At 42.9% G+C, this 16882-nt stretch overlaps 1 protein-coding gene across 2 annotated transcripts; it reads right to left on the bottom strand.

Moving 5' to 3' along the window:
• Positions 1–297: 297 nt before the first annotated feature.
• On the bottom strand, positions 298–15890 carry nlgn3b (neuroligin 3b). Of its 2 annotated transcripts, XM_035179515.2 has the most exons (7): positions 15544–15890; positions 11870–12539; positions 9548–9607; positions 8477–8626; positions 7444–7629; positions 4545–5334; positions 298–2390 (listed from the first exon to the last, which is right to left on the bottom strand). In XM_035179515.2, exons 2-7 carry the CDS (start codon positions 12348–12350, stop codon positions 1592–1594), a joined length of 2466 nt encoding a protein of 821 aa, XP_035035406.1. In that variant the 5' UTR covers positions 12351–12539; positions 15544–15890; the 3' UTR covers positions 298–1591. The 2 variants fall into 2 exon arrangements, with proteins under 2 accessions (XP_035035406.1, XP_035035407.1); XM_035179516.2 differs by lacking the exon at positions 9548–9607.
• Between the last annotated feature and the right edge of the window lie 992 nt (positions 15891–16882).

Below are 16882 nucleotides of genomic sequence, written 5' to 3'. Positions count from 1 at the left end.
TTGGATTTTTTTGTGTAGCAATTCTATCAAAAATCATCAACCAATATATGCCAGGCGTAGTGATCACCTGAACGTGAAATTGGTACTTCCTGCTCTCAAACTGAAAGACCATGCACACTCTCAAATAAAGATAGAAAATAAACCCATGAAGACCTAACTGATTTATCAAATTTTGCGCATCTTCCTCTGAAGCCACAGAATCTTTGTAGCAGACACATGAAGTCGTATTCGCCGACACATTACAGACACTTATGACACCTGCATAAAATGCAATCAAATCCATCTTTTTGACTCGTCTTTAGTCCGAAAAAGATCTTTTAATAGTGGTCTCATTTAGATTAAACAACATTATGATAGGTTCAAAGAAATCAAATCTCAAAGCTTGTTGTCCATCATGTCCATTCAGTAAAGAATGACCCCTGAATATATCTTGGTATGCAAGGGGTCTAAAACACAATCTTTAAAGTTTCATGAAACTCACTCTTTAAATGTGAATACTTGAGTTGGTATACATACAGTTACAATGTAATTACAGTTATCTCTCTGAAGACCTTACAGTATTCATAAACAACCGACAAATAAAATGTTGTTCTAAGTTTATTCTGTACAAACAAGCCAAGCCAAAAGAACCATGAGCTGGTTAGAGTAGGAAAACACATTTAAAGCGATTCTCTTTTTATAGTGAAGCATTAGTTATAGTCCTGCAATGTGTGAAAGAAAAAGTCATGGACACGTGAAACAAAAGTATAGCTAGGATACTCAAATGGACTACAATAGATTACACAACACTACATATGCAAACCTGAATGGTAAATTTCAAACAATGCCTAATTTACATTTTTTAAGCACACCCCTCGGCCACACACGCATACACACACTCACACACACACACACATGCACGCAGTCACACACACAGAGGTGCTATATTTTTGCACCACCAGAGAGAAACACTCTGGATGAACTGGATTTTATTTTTTACCACAATTGCGACCAGTAAAATCTAAATCCATTATTATGAATCCCCAGTAACTTCTAGTGTGAGCGAGTTACAAGGCATTTGAAAGTAATTACAATAAAAATACATTTTCATAATAAGCAATGTACCATGAGAAATATGTATAAAATAGCTCGATAATAGTCATAATAATAATAATAATAATAATAATAATAATAATACTTTTTTTGGCTTTTCCCCGGATCTCATCTCTGTCCACCACAAGTTGTAATTGTCACTTTGTTCCTCGAGATCAAAATAGATATCACAGAGTAAGAAAAAGCTTCCCATACAAATCCAACTGTATAAACATTATACTAAGTTTCTTGCTATGTAAAGTTCCAAAAAAGCCAACGTGGAAAATGAAATGCACTTTTTTTTCTTTTTGACTGCCTTTTAAAATGAGTATTATAAAATGACTCTGCAGTTAGACTTCCTATCGTGAGAGAGCAAAGGCAGGATGTTGGCGCTTTAACACCGTTGGAAAAGACAGAACGAACATATTCAATCCTATTTGACCTACACACCCTAAATACAGCTTTACATTTCCACGTTTTACGTATGTTGCTTCGTTTCTCATCTCCGTCTCCTGCCAGGCTATACCCGAGTGGTGGAGTGGGTGCTGGGCAGGCCTGCAGAGCTGTAGCCGGCCGGGAAGGTGCTGTACGGACTCATGTTGGAGAGGCCCATCAGGGAGTTGGGGATCATGGTGATGTTGTTAGGGGTCATCAGAGGGATGTCATCAGGGGAGCGGTGCTGGGTGAGTGAGTAGTCCATGCTGGGCGAAACGTGGAGAGGATTGTGAAGGGCCTCGCACTGGTTCCTTTGCTGGGACGACAGGGTCTCGTCCACAGTGGTGGTGTGGCCCACGTGGTTGCCTTTGCTGTCACGCTGGGGACTGGGCTGCTGTGACAGGTCCTGCCGACTGCGTTTATCCTTGCGGTAGTACAGAGCTGCGAAGGCCAGGACGTTGAGGAAGAGCAGCGACGCCCCTACAGCGATGGTGACGCTGAGCTCCGTGGAGTAATCTCTCGGGTTGGGCATGATCAGAGGGCCCATCTCCCTCCCTCCTTCGCCGTCACTGTGGGCAGTGGAGACAGGCGGACGTCCCGTGCTGCCGGACCTCTTGCCATTGGACTGGGTAGGATCCAGCGGGGTGACCTTGGTGGTGGTGGATGAGTAATGGAACATGTCGTGGAGGTTGTAGAGGTGAGGTACCAGGTGTTTCCAGAAGGCCACTTTGGTGGCACGGTAGTGATCACGGATACGCGGCTTTAGGCCAATGTGCAAGTACAGTTGGTCGTAGGGGTCGTACTTTGACCAGGCCACCTCCTCGAAGCGGTTGGCCTTGGTGTGGATGAACTTGGTGTCCTGTGGCACTGGCTTGTTAGGATCCCTGCGGACACATCATAGAAAATAACTCTGTTGGAAGAAAACTTGGAAGAGTACTGATAACTTGTTTTTCAGCAGAATCATATATTGCCATGACGGGATCTTATCAAGCTATTGATGCAGACATTTTCTTGTCCAAATTAAATTAACAAATGGTTTTTGACATATTATAAAGTATTTTGTTATCAGAAAATGTCCATTTTAGCCACATTTCTGAGCCATAGCATTTCTAATACATATGGAAATGTCACCAATGTAAGGAGGACAACACAATGTGTAATATCATCATCTCTCCTCAAGGGCTCAGCATTCCTTCATTCCCCCACACTGACACAACAGCCTACAGTGGCCTGTGCTGTGCTTCCTCCTGCTGCGAGGATCGCCATGCGCAGAGTCAATCAGTTCAATATGGAGGCAGCAGCGGATTCCTCCACCACAGAGAGACGCATGTATGATTCAGTTATCATCAAAAAACACGCCACAAATCTCTGTTGCTGTGTTACAAATTGTAAAGAAAGCTGTCAGGAGAGGTGCAGAGTTTGACTCAGTTGTATTTTGAACAGCACTGAGTCAGTGATGGTGTAATATCAGGTCAACATCAGATCGGAGCTTGTCTTAAATTTTAAACTCTCATTCACTGAAAACTGGAAAACATAAACTGAAAAAAAAATCTCATTTGGATTATATGTCAGTGCTTCTCATACAGTATATCTCAGGCACCTAAAAGAAACCTACAGACGAATGCATGGAAAATATATAGTTTTTTGTCTCTCTTCAACCAAAATAACCCAGAAGCAAAGAAATCTTCCCAGTGAGCATTGGCAGATCTAGGATTTTTATAAATGAGGGTCCATAAAGGAGCCACAATTTACACAGAGGGGCCGATTACATGTCCAACATCCATGAACAATCCCTGATTCAGTAAGGTGCACATTTCAGTCATTACTTGTTTACTGTTGGCTCTAAAGCTTGGAGCTATATTTTGGAAAATTGTTCTTTGTTTAAGCACATAGTGTTCTAAAAAATAACTAAATGATAATTTTTTTTCTTAGACTACTGACAAGACAGGGGGACTTCAGCGGGGGCCAGTGTCAGTGTCCAGTGCCCCCCTGGCCCCACCCCTGGATCCGCCCCTGCCAGTGAGAGTTTATTTCCCACAATCTTAAATCTATACAGTACCTTCAATAAAGACACTATGATTTGGTACCATATGTGAATATTGTGCATGACACGCAATGATATGTACTGTGCATGATTTATGTCTGCACTGATTATCTTTACCAACCCCACTTGAAATCACAGCTGACGGTGAAGTTGTACGAGGTTTATGAAGTCCATCTTAACTGCCTCTTTAACATAACCTTTTTGTTTAACAGCGAGGAACTGCTTTAAACATTTATGTGAATGAAGCTGTAAAGATCCATCACCCTCAGGAGGTCGGCCCCACGTGATGAGATTTTGCCACATGCAGAGTTTTCACAGAGGCTTAACACAACACTGACACTTTAGAGAAGAGACAACTCGGCATTTCAAAAGAAAACAGCTTTTCATTAGATGGTCTGTTCGGAATTGTGTGAACTCGGCAGTTTTCTCAGCTAATGTGACGACACACTGGAGCATAACCAGATTTTCTTAAGCATCTGGTTTTGAGAATTGAAGTATGGTTGTGCAGATTTGTACACTTTTACACATTCAGCACATATGGTGTCATCTAATCAGTTACAGCAGGGGGAAGCACACATACAGGTAACCTACATGTCAATCCACAGACTTTTGATGTTTGTTAAGGAATTCATGTTAATTGGTAAAAAACTGAAGCAGCACTTTTCATGTGTGAGCTCGAGTGAACTAACAAAGGAGAAAAGATAAAGCTCGGAGACATGGAAGTGGGATTTCAGACTGCGCTTAATTAGGAGACACTACTTAAGGATGAATCCTGCAGTCCTTTAATCAGGGTGATAAAGGAAGGGTAAATGTGGACAGGAGTTTAGCATCTCAACACAAATCAGGTCTGCACAAGCAAGGCCACTTAAGTTACGCACTGGACATTCCTCAGGCGAGAATGCAAAACGAGCTGCCGGATACGGTTCTAACTATGTAACGATGTGGAAATCAGTGTGTTCGTGTTGACGAGAACTCTGGATTTGCTGTTACTCACCCACTCTTGGCAAAGTTGGTCCAGTAAGTCATAACCACGGCGCTGAGCATGATGTCGTTCCTGGAGAAGTTGCAGGGGAACAGATCAGTCGGGCCCACCATGGGGATGCCAAAAACGTAAGGCACCTCGTCTCCGTGCGCTGAGTCTGACCACACAGGCTTCATGAGGCTCTGGCAGTGGTGGTAGAAGGCGTAGAAGTACGTAGGCGAGCCGTAGCGGGCGTGCAGGTCGGCCGTCACCACTGAGGGCTCCACCCATTGGTGGTCAGTGAAGAGAGCCACCAGGGTCTTCCTCCTGGTCTCCGGGTTGTCCTTGTCAGCCCAGTCTGTGTACATGAATTTAATGGTCTCCCTCAGCGTGTCCTTTCCTTCTGGGTAGCCGTACAAACTGTCCACAAAGTCTGACACGGCAAAGTCAAAGTCACTGCCAGACACGCCGTCCTCCATGTCCATCACGTTCTCCACAAAGCGCAGGCCTTCCCCCTGGTTGACCCCCAGCATTATATCGTAGTTGAGGAACTCGCCCTGCTCCATCAGGATCTCGGGGTCGTCCGGGATGACGTCTCCATCGATGACGGGGCCGAAAGCCACGCGGTATCGCGCAGGCTGGATGTCTTGCTCCACCAGCTCCTTGGCACTTTTCTTCTGCAGGCAGGAGACCATGTCCACGGTGTCAAGCACATTGCAGCCAACCCTCTCGGCCAGCATGCGAGTGTACTTGACCGGCTGGTAGTTGACGGCCCAGCTGGACAGGGCTGAACCGCTCTGGATGATGGCTCTGTGGAACAAACCTTGGAAGACGACATTCAGAACAAGAAGACAGACGGACAAAGGCCCAGAAAATTATGGTTACTACTTTAGCTCACCAAATGATTGTTGTTAAGAGCATTCTGGACTGCATCGCAGCAAATTATTCCCCTAACTTCTGTTAACAATAACATCTAAGCCACATAGAGGATACAGGCCAATGAAATAAAGAAACACAATAAGTGAACAGGCCAGATAGTTAAATAGAAGCTGCTGGTATGGGAAATGAACACTAATGGGATGTTGATGCCTTCCATTGTTCTTATAATGATTTAAAAAAGCCAAAAAAAGACTCTTTTCTCAGTTGATCCTCTCATTTGTTTGATGTGGTGTCATTGCTATGCAGATGAGAGTGAATTAATGATCACTTGTGTCAGTGCAGAGGTGCAGAGGCAGGTTTCCCTACACCAGTCACTGACAGGTGTACAGTAATTGTAGAATCATTAAAACTGTGTGTCTAACGGCTTACACGTAACACTGCTGATGTGAAGTGTGCGGTGGAGGGGGTCTGTGCAGGGAACTGGATATACGCAGTAACCCCAATCCTTCAGTGTTGATACAGTCAACATGCCGCTCGCTTGGATTTTGTTTATATGCAGTGTGTCACCTCTGTCTCTAGGGATTTTCTATCCGAACCAGAAACGACACATGATATGTATCAACTCAATAATACTCTGCTGAGGTTAAGGCATTCCAGTCGCTGGGTAAAATTTAAAAAAAGTGCAAGGACAATGTCACTTTCTCCCTCCTTTGCTGTCATTTATTTCATTTTCTTTTTAGGGCAGCAGCAGCAGCTATAGCTATTTACTTCAAAGACAGCTGAAGATCTTTGAGCATTCGCTGCAGCCCGAGCTGGAGCATCAAATACAAACCTCACAATGGACATTTGCTGCAGCCTCCCTGGCATTGATAAATACACAGGATTTCTGCCCTTCTCGTGGTTCATAGGGGGACCAGGGCAGTAATACCACATAGAGGTTCGGTTCTTAGTGGGCCACCACTATTGAAATACACACCTTTTATTCTCCCAGCGGTCAGCAAATTGTGTTTCTATTTTTCAGAGGATGTCAGTCACCACTGGATATTGTATCCTGAATATAATTAAGCAGGATATGTTTTCACTTGTTTGTTTGTCTGTCTGATGGTTGGCACGGTTACGCAAAATCTTCCTGATGGATTACCACGAACCTTAGTGGAAGGTTAGAGTGTGGATAAGGGAAAAACCCTTTGACTTTTGGTGCGGCTCTGGATCAGGGGGCAGATTCTGCAATTTATTTTCACTTTCTTTGGCTTTGTAAGATTTTTCAACATTTCCTTGATTTCTCAGAGAATAATTTAGGATATTGATAGAAGAAATATCTGGCATATTTAGAGGACTGATATTTATGAGTGTGGGTAATTTGGTGCATAAGGGGCTGTTCGGCCTTGGCGGAGGTACGTGCTCTACTGAGTGCCATTCTAGTTTCTATATTTTTTCTAAAATCAGCACATTATACATATTAAAATAAATATACATTTTTACAGAAAATATTTGCAGAATTTCTATCTGGTCCTGCTTCATCCTCACACCAACCTAACCTTGGGTAAAACAGCATATTCGTTAAAGTTTCTACAATTTCGGAAGACCAGTCCACCAAACTCACTGGTAATTTTGATATTTCTGGACAAACCTTAACCAGACAGTGCAGGTGGATAAACAAGGTTAGAAAATATGTGACACCAAGAGGCTGGATCTTAATCAGTGGTAACGGTTAAACTGATAGAGGCAGGTGAGCGTGATGACATGCTGAAAACTTTATAATGCTCGTGGGCTTCTTTAAGAGCTTCACATTTTAAGAGGCAAAGCTTTTAGGCTGATTAGACTGAGTACAGGGGAACAAAAGCAATCACTTACTAAACGAATACTCCTTTTACCCTATTCCCATATCATAACACTTCATCTCCTGCGCCCGAAACAAAGAACAAAACTCCAAATTAACGATTAAAAATGATAAATGTCAATGTTAATGTGGGTGATGACATTGCTGTGCATTAAGTGGCATTAATTATGAGTGTCAAAGATAACATAAATGCTAAATGGCAGTTGTTTTTACCCTCTGAGTGGTGGGACAATGTCAGCAGACTGACGCAGGATGCACCGATCCCTGATCCAAACACGGTGATGCGGCCCGGGTCTCCTCCAAAGTAACCAATGTTCTTACTGATCCAGCGTAGAGCTTGAATCTGGTCCAGGAGCCCGTAGTTTCCCTTTGCTGCCTGGTCACCCGTGCTGAGGAAGCCTGAGGTAGACAGAGAGCTAGTTCATAAAGAGAGCTCGACAGTATATTCCACAGCTTTGATCTAAAAGTTATAGCCCAGCAGGGTATCTGAAAGAACTGACACCGTTTCCCCTCAGGTGCAAATATGCCTTTGCTCTCTCCCACAGTGTCTCCACTGCTTTAGCCGTCTCCTTGTAATAGCCGGAGAGGCCCCCTCAGGAAGTGATCAGCGCTCTGCTCATCAAATCTGCTCTCCTCCTCTCCTGGCAAAAAGTGACTTCATCACAGTCAGCATGCTTTCATAAATAAATCTTCCACTTCACTATTTCTTTAAATGAATTTCATAAAACCGCACAGAGGTCAGAGGCTCTCACAATTGACGCTGTTACTTATTTCCTTGTCTAGTCCCATCTAAAAGACACACCATTTTGAATGTTAAACACACGTTGACCTTGTGAATGCCGCAAACCTCCATACTGTATTTAAATCATGTTTCTCTTAGAAATGGCAAAGAGTGATAATGTTGTACAGATTAGATAAATCCATGTAAGGAGAGATAGATTGTGTTTTCACAGCTTGCGCGCAGCAAGGACAAGTCAGGATGAGTATTTACGTCGCTTTCCGTCTGAGGACAACATTTTATGCAAATAAAGCTTTTGTACCAATATATCAGTTACACTTTCTCATGCTTGTTCACATATTCATGTCATTCATCTACTTCTGCTAGTGGGTTAATAACAGCAGCACGAGAGGAAATTAATTATTAATTATGAATCATTATTACCGTTTATTCTCCCATATTAAACAGGGCCAAATGCCCCATTTCAAACACCATTAAAGGTTACCACACAGAGATGCTTGTAATCACCCAATATTCCAATTCTGTAGTTGAGCGTGACGACGACAACATTTCCATAACTGGCCAGTACGCTGCCGTCCATCATGTTCCCAGTGCCCTCCATATAGGAGCCTCCGTGGATGTAGACCATCACAGGTCGCGCTTCGGAGTCCCTTATATCTGCAACGTCAACACACACACGCACGCACGCACGCACGCACACACACACACACACACACACACACACACACACACACACACACACACACACACACACACACACACACACACAACACACACGCTGAGCAAACAACTGCAGAGGCAACAGTAATGAAATGGAGAATTAATGAAGCACAGTGACTAAAACTTTATATCCCAACTGCTAGGTGGGAGGTATGGGTAAAGACTGCTCAGGAAAGATGCTTAGAAGCAGTGGTAGGCCTGTGGTTGGGAGGCTGTGATGACATTCAGAAAATGCATGATAAATACACTCTTGACAAGGGAATGAAATTGTCAAATATAATGACCAACACTTTAACAGTGTATGTAAAGCACTGAACTAAATATCTGAAACTCTCTGGGTTAGAGACAGAGAGAGATAAAAAGCCGGTTTATCTGAATCGTCGTTTGATCTGAAAAGGGCCAAATTTGACATTCAACTTATAATGTGAGATAAGATAAGATAATCTTTATTAGTCCCACCATGGGGAAATTTGCATGCACAAGCATAAAAAAAAATACTTTTATATGTGTAGAAAAATAAAATCTATGTTTCAGGTTTTCAGACCAATTGGTTACAGAGAATAATGACTGGCTTTTAAAGGGACTGTAAGACAGATAAGTAGATAATGCAATCTCTGGATCAATGTGCATAGCAGCGGAGATGCAGCACTTATTGAGAGCGTCGCACCAGAGCTTGATTCAGGACATGATGTGCAGAAAAAGCCAATGTATAACAACATTTTCCTTATTCCCCTCAAAATAAGACTCCCCCCCATGGTTCTTCAGGAAAGTAAAAACTATAAGAATTGAAAGATCTTCATCCCCCACATTCAAACTAAAAAAATCCATGCAGCAAGACTTTGAGCTCTTAAAAAATACCTTCGGATATATGAGTCTCAGCATGTGAGAAAGCCGCCCCCTTTTTCTTGTGTTGGCTCCCTGGGATTCACATAAGGAGAAAAAAAAAGATGAAGAATTGAAAATTGCAGGGTTGACTGTGCTTCTTATCTAATGTACAGTCCAATCACACTGGCAGAATCAGGAAAAAGGGATCCATAAATTATAGGAAAAAAGAAATTCCTCCCATTTACATGCAGTATTGCACTTTTCCCCTGCAAGATGTAGATGACGATATGTAAAATCTTTAGAGATGTATGACACAGTTACACACAATTGTATTATAAGTTAGAGTAGAGTTACAAGATAGTAAGATCTGTAGTTCTGCTTGATGCAAGGAACCAAGGTCATGTTCTTTGTTAATTATTTTTACTAAATGGCATAATGTATATGCACTATAGGGCTAAATGATATGCAAAACATTCAAATTGTGATTATTTTGACAGATATTGAGTTGATACGATTCATGATTTTAGTAGGAATGGTCATTTTTGCTCGATGATGTAATTTATATTGCAGGGATCTGTACCAAACAAGCACGTTCCTTAATGTCTGTGTCAAATATGAATTGTAGGCTGTGGCGTTACGATGATAATGTTATGTTTTAAAACATTTACAATTGTATCAATAAACTGCAGGAGATTAAACTTGGACATATTTAAATGATCTAAATTCATTGTTTAGCCTTTAATGTGCACATAAACATGTTGTGCTGTTATGTTTGACTGGTTGATTATCTGTATCGTTATATTGACCCAGCTGTCTCAGTTTTGTTTCAGGCAATACATCTCTCTTGGTTCAATTTTCTTCTCTGTACAAGTGTGTATTTAAACACACTGTCATGTAAACCACTGCAGGATAATTATTGAAGATATGAGTTATATGGTTAATAAATGAATAATTAATAAGCTCCGACTCGAACGGAGCATCAAACCACAAAAATAATTATTAAATGGGGGTAATTTCTGAAACACTCTTTGATTTGACATTGCAAACAAAGTGACCACTGGTAATAAGCAAAAGTGAAAACAGCAAAGGTTTCACATCAGTGAAACTTAAAGAATGAAGCCACATAATGCCTGAGGTGTATTTAAATAAACAATGACAAAGTCTAAAGAAATAAAAATAAATGTTAGGAACCAATTGGTTGAGTTAGGTCCTTTGAAGTATGAATACAAATGTGAAATTTAATTAACCTGTGTGTGTGTGTGTGTGTGTGTGTGTGTGTGTGTGTGTGTGTGTGTGTGTGTGTGTGTGTGTGTGTGTGTGCCAGATGACAAGGGCCTTTGGGCAGCACTCAGACTGTGGGCTTTATAAAAACGTGGGCTGCACCATTTTGGACAGCTACCTCTCAAGCAGGCTGTTTATCTGTTGTTGCTATGCTACCGTAGAAAAAAAAGCCACACGCCACAGCGGCGCATTACATACACAAGCAGAACACAGTTATACTGTGAATGCTAAACGTTTTGTATCCCGCTGAATGCCGGAGAGGATGGCAACGTATTCTCAGGAGCCATGTTCAATTGGTGCACTGAAGTAACCTGCATTAGAGAAATCTGTTTTGCCAACAGCAGATTTAGAGAAGATACAGCATTACTGTGTGATAACATTGTTCTGCTAATCTACAGACCCAGAGCAGACTCACACAAATATGCTTGCTGCTTCATTTCACAGACAAGATGGATGTAAAAAAAATAGGAGAAGGATTCAGCAAGCGATAGACAGTTGACTTCTCACTAATTGGCCCCCAGCAGAGGCACGGGCGACAAAAAGCAGTGATTCGTAAGAAAGTAACATTTTTAACAAACATTTTAAAGGTGGCACTTAATGGATCTCCTACGTAATCCTTCATGATTACCTTCGATGCCCCGAGGTGACAGCCCAATGTGCTGGGATCATCATTTTACAAGCTGTTAAATTTATTGCTTAGTTTAGGTGGACCAATACTTGAACAACACCTTAGCTCAGCAATATTTTACTGGATGTCTATTAGCGAGAAGACAAGAAGCACATTTATTTACGCCTCTCTGACTTTCAGGGGCGTCAGGACAGTGTCTTCATTTGCCACGACGGGCAAGATATGACTTATCTCCAGTTAATCAATGGGAACATGATTGCTATTTCAAATGGAATATGATGAATACAACATGTGGGTCCACGATGATGTTTGCTTTGGATGGTAAATCAGCCTTTGGTGGCAGCAATGACAAGAGCAGTGGTCACACACATGCAATATATGACGATCACAGGGCAAAATCATGGACATGGAAAGTCATCGCTGTCCGGTTTACCACGCCAACTCACCATCCTCTGTCGGAGCGTAGATGTTTAGATACAAACAGTCCTCGCTCTGATCCTGAATGTATGTGGCTACTGTGTCCAGGTTATAGGTGAACCATATGGGCATCATGATCTCTGGCACGGTGTTGTGGATGTTCTGAGGGCACACAGGCATGAAGTGGGTGGCGTTCTTGATACCGGACCAAGAGGAGGGCTGATCTGGCGGCATGAAGCGCTTCTCACCCAGGGGTGGAGCGGCATAGGGGACGCCCAGGTACTGATCGACGGGCCGGAGCACCTCGCTGGGCACGGGCACCCGGAGGCCCCGCAGCTTCCCGAACTGGGTGGTGACCGTCGGGTAGAATTTCTGGCTTGTCGCCTTGGTGAATGACCAGCAGGAGCATAATATCCACCAGAGAAGAGCACAGTGGGTGATGGTTACAGTCCCTTGCTGGTGTGGCAGGTGTGCAGGCAACAGATGGTCTCTAAATGTAGCCAGCCACATGGTCTGGGCAAGACAGTGCCCTTTGCACAACACAAACGCACACTGTGTTGTCTGGTCAGTCCGGCTGCACTGACCCCGTCACACAGACATCACTCACAGCCTTTGACTCTGATGCTTGTCAAATCCAAATACGCGTCAGCCAGGTATGGACCACCTCCACTTCCACTTTTCATTTCAGTGCACACAGGTCTGAAAGAAACAGCAAATGGTCGTCAAAGAAACATCAAACTATTGACTAAAGTTTCATTTAAAAAACATTATCCTCCCGTATCTTGGGGCTTTGTAAAACACATTTTTAAATCAGCTTGATATCAGTATGCCGGATCCACTGGAACACTTTGAAGCTAATAACCTTTTGGGACAAAGTGCTGGCATGAAAGAGTAAATTAATGCTTTTACATCTACAAATCACTGGATATCTGTGTATCAGTGGAGGAGGAGGAGGCGATGGGTGGAATCTGGAAAGAAACCCATCTGCTGTGATGTTGGAGTGATGCTGCGAAAGCGTCTCAGGATAAAAAGGTGTTAAGCGCCCCTTCTCTTATGTAAAAGCAACAAAGTGAACAGCGGAGACAAACCTTTAAGATGCATTCAAGAGCGATTAAAAATACACACTTGGTGGGAATGACTTTTCTGATGTGTGTGATACACTCATGTTTTTATTTGTGTCTTACATCCGAGCAACACTGTCAGCAACACACTTGAAGGTGTATAATGGAAGTGTTGAACATCCCCAGACCAAACATGTCCGGTGGGACCACAGCATAGCACCGAGCCCTCCCCATAAAGCAGAGTAATTGTAGGTTAACTGAAAGACTTGGGGCAGACTTATAGGCAACAATAGACCATTTGAGTTCAGTATCGAGAGGAAAAGGATCTTTTAATGGAAGCCATGACTGAGTCCCCAATTTTCTGATTTCCAAGTGGAAGAATTCCCCTTTCCCTTCCCTTTGCATGCACAAAATAAATATGAACCAAGCTACAGTCACCATAGCTTCTCCGACAACTTCATAAGGCAACGGCAGAATACACGTTTAATTAGATTTGCACATTATAAAACATGAGCCCACAGAGAGCAAAGTGTATCGTGCTTCTTCCAATTAACACCTTAATCCAAAATGCATCACGTCTCACTCCTTTTAGTCCAGGACAGCAGTGTAAGTTTAATATGCTCAACATAAGGTTCCCACTGAATTGTCGGTGAACAAAGCAAAAACAAGCTTGTTAACCTAATCAGATTTATCGATGGCTACTACCCCAAGCGTTGTGAGACACCGCAGCCACAACATCTCTCTTTCCATCTGATGAGGCTATCTGTTGAGACAGGAGACGATACCTGCCTGCGAGTGTGAGAAACTAATTAACCGCAGACGTGGCTGGTGCATTGGCTTTCCTCCTCTCTCTTTGCAACGTTTCGGGTAAAACAGCAGGAGAGGTAAACACAAATAAAGGCGGCTCGTTCTCTGTTTCACATTACCTGCTGTGGACATCAGCAGTTTGTCAATTTTCAAGCCAAATCAGACAGATAATGCTGTCAGAAAAGTAACATCACAGAGGTTTATTTGAGAAAACATTGTACATCTCTGCACGAGGCCAGCGTTGTCAGTATTAATTAACTCCCCCAAAAAAAGGACAAGACGTGTTCCATCTCCATCTGTTATATGACAATGATGTACAGCACCCAGGACAATAAAATGGAAAAGACAGAAAACCTAATTTTATATTGAATTTCTTCCCGTGGAGTGGGGCAGATCCTCTGGTTCTGAATTGACACTGATGATACATCACTCGGATTCTATTTGGAGGCAAAACTGGCATCACCAGTCAGACTTGGTTAGTTGTCTCTGGCTTTAGAAGCAGCCCTGGCAGTGAAAAAAGAAAAGGAAAAAGAAAAGAAAAAAGAAGCTGCTGTAGATCAAAGCGTTGATATGAATTCTTAAAATGAGCGGCACTTCCTTTTAAATTACACATGGATGACGATATTAGCATCAATGCATCATCTCATTAGCATATTTGTGCTATTTTGACATCAAGTCAAACATGTAATTCAATTTGCTGGAGCAGAGCTGAGGCAGATTCTTAAAGACTGTCTCTGATATACAGTTTTTCATTTTCTTTTACTTATTCTGCTGCAGACACTCGAGGCAGCCGAGCACTGCTGGGCTGCAGAGTATTCTTTTTCCAACTTATGGTCTGTGATGGGACAGATGTGGATTAAAGCTTTATGGCTCGCACCAAATGGGCCATGCGATAAAACCGAGCCATCACTCAGGCAAGTTTGATACACTGCGAGTTCTTGTGGGGAGCAAGGGAAAATCATGGGAGATGGGAGATCAAGATTTACTTTTTCGCCAATCGAGTGAGTGACATGTTCAAGAGTGAAGATGTCTTGAAGCTTTAACATTTAATACAGGACAACTCTGCCCCATGTAAGATGTTCTCATGCACGACGGTGGTCTGCTGGGTTTCCCTGCATGCGCCCAAATACTTTAATTCCCACTGGACTGCCTTGATCCCACTTAGAGACCTATTAGAATGATTGCTGTAATCACTCCCAGCATTACTATCTCTACACCTACACCATTGACAGGCACACAATTCAACACCAATTCAGTAGTAATAAAAATCTCTAGGACAACAGTATTGATCAGGCTCTGGTATAGCCCGGGGGCCCACGACATGAAAGCATTGGATTGAGAGAGAGAGAGGGGGGAGCCTCAGACACACTGGGCTCCCGATGCCCTTGTAATTCGACTGGTGGCGGATCAAACACGTTTTTTTTAGTGCCCCCCCCCCCACCCCAACCTCCCCCCGCCCCAAATATGTCCCCTTATAATTTAGCAGTGCAATGAAAGGGGGGGGAGGTGGGATTGATGCATAGAAAAGCTGCAGGTAGTACACTCCACACAATGGCCAGTGCTTTGGAAACGAATGCAAGGATACAGAGACACAGCCCAGATAGCATCGACACACTGCTGTAGTGTGTGTGTGTGTGGAGGGGAGGGGGGGGGGAACTCTATAATATTGGATAAAAATAGGGGGTAAATACATGCGAGCCTACAGATGCACAAACAGGATAAATCCCCCAGCAGAGCAATCGCATGCAATAAAACAGAAAAAAAAAGGAACCAGTGATCGGTCAGAACACACAGATTCATCCCACGGATCATAATAAAAACCATCATTTACTCACCTGCTTTTACAGAAGAGTCTGACACGCGCTCCATGTCGAGATTTCCTCCATCGCGTGCCGTGCCGTTCCAGTGCGTCTCGTTACAAAGACACCGTCTCTCTCTCTCTCTCTTTCTCTCTCTATCTCTCTCGCTCTCTCGCTCTCTCTCTCTGTGGCTGTGTGTGTGTGTGTGTGTGTGTGTGTGTGAAATGTCCCCCCCCTCCCGGTGTCGCTATCAAACGCACGGATCTTTTACTCTTTATCTGCCGCTTTGCACGCTCCGTGTGCTTTGCGCATTCGCGACGCCAAGGTCAGGAGCGCCAGCGGTTTTCATGGAGCGCCCACCATAGAGATCTCTCTGCGCGGCGCCCACTGCCAGCGCGTTACTAGGCAACCGCCGGGATACGCCGGTGTATTAGATTCAGCCTCCAACACACCGGCCACATCCCAATTTAGAAACCATTAACTAACCACCTTTACCTTGGACAGCCCTCACACACACGTTTACATCTATGCGCTCCGGATGAACCCGCCTTCCATTGGCCACATAAACAAGTGACCATTCACGAAGCGTGCACATGCACCACGGGCCTACGTGCAAGAGAAGATGTGCAAATTATATCTTACTGGGATAATAAGCCTGCTAGCAAATTCTGACGACCATGATCAAATGGGGGTTGATAAGAAAAGGCCAGAGAAATTGCAAAGCATCACGCAATTTGTGTCCAACATTTGGTTTGTAAAGCCTTTTTTAAATTTGACTCATAATTAAGCTTCCAGATATGAATTTACCAATCAAACATTGAAACCCCTGCAATGACAGCCCCTGTGACACAAAGCCCATGTCAAGTCACATTTGTGTATATAGCATGTTAAAAACAACAGAATTTGAGCCAAAATTCGTTATAGAAATGGCAAAGTAAAAACAATAATGGATGAAAACAGTATGGATAAATGCAGATAAGAATATGGATAAAAAGAAAGTAAAACCACTGCAAGAGGAAGATCCACTAAAAGCCATACAAGAGAAAAGTAAATGAGATAATCAACAGAATCATAATGATGAATAAGGCTGAATTAAAAACAAGATTGAAAAGGTGGGATTTTAAATTAAATTATTGATAGCAGGGCAAGACCTAATGTTAAACTTTTGACACGTCCGAGTTGAAAGGACAAGACCATTGCAAGCTTTGTAGAAAAATAGTAGTGCTTCATATATTTTTTTAAACTTTTGCTCAGAAGTGCAAGTCTTTGGAGTTTAAGACTGGATGGGCAATGCTGTGAGCACATGGCAGGAAATGAATCCAGGACAATAAATGAAAGTTGCCTCTTTTTTAAATAATCCAATACAACTAACAAA

The sequence above is a fragment of the Hippoglossus stenolepis genome, chromosome 15 (genome assembly GCF_022539355.2).
Source record: "Hippoglossus stenolepis isolate QCI-W04-F060 chromosome 15, HSTE1.2, whole genome shotgun sequence".
NCBI classification, from domain to species: domain Eukaryota; kingdom Metazoa; phylum Chordata; class Actinopteri; order Pleuronectiformes; family Pleuronectidae; genus Hippoglossus; species Hippoglossus stenolepis.
The sequence above is the reverse complement of the archived record's forward strand: the minus strand, read 5'-3'. Positions and strand labels throughout refer to the sequence as shown.

Coding starts and splice junctions, on each gene's coding strand:
- nlgn3b (XM_035179515.2), bottom strand. CDS start 12,350: ATGTGGCTGGCTACATTTAGAGACCATCTGTTGCCTGCACACCTGCCA. Junction 7,630..8,476: donor CTACAGAATTGGAATATTGG/GTGATTACAAGC, acceptor TGTCTACCTCAG/GCTTCCTCAGCACGGGTGAC. Junction 5,335..7,443: donor ATTGTCCCACCACTCAGAGG/GTAAAAACAACT, acceptor TCGTCTTCCAAG/GTTTGTTCCACAGAGCCATC.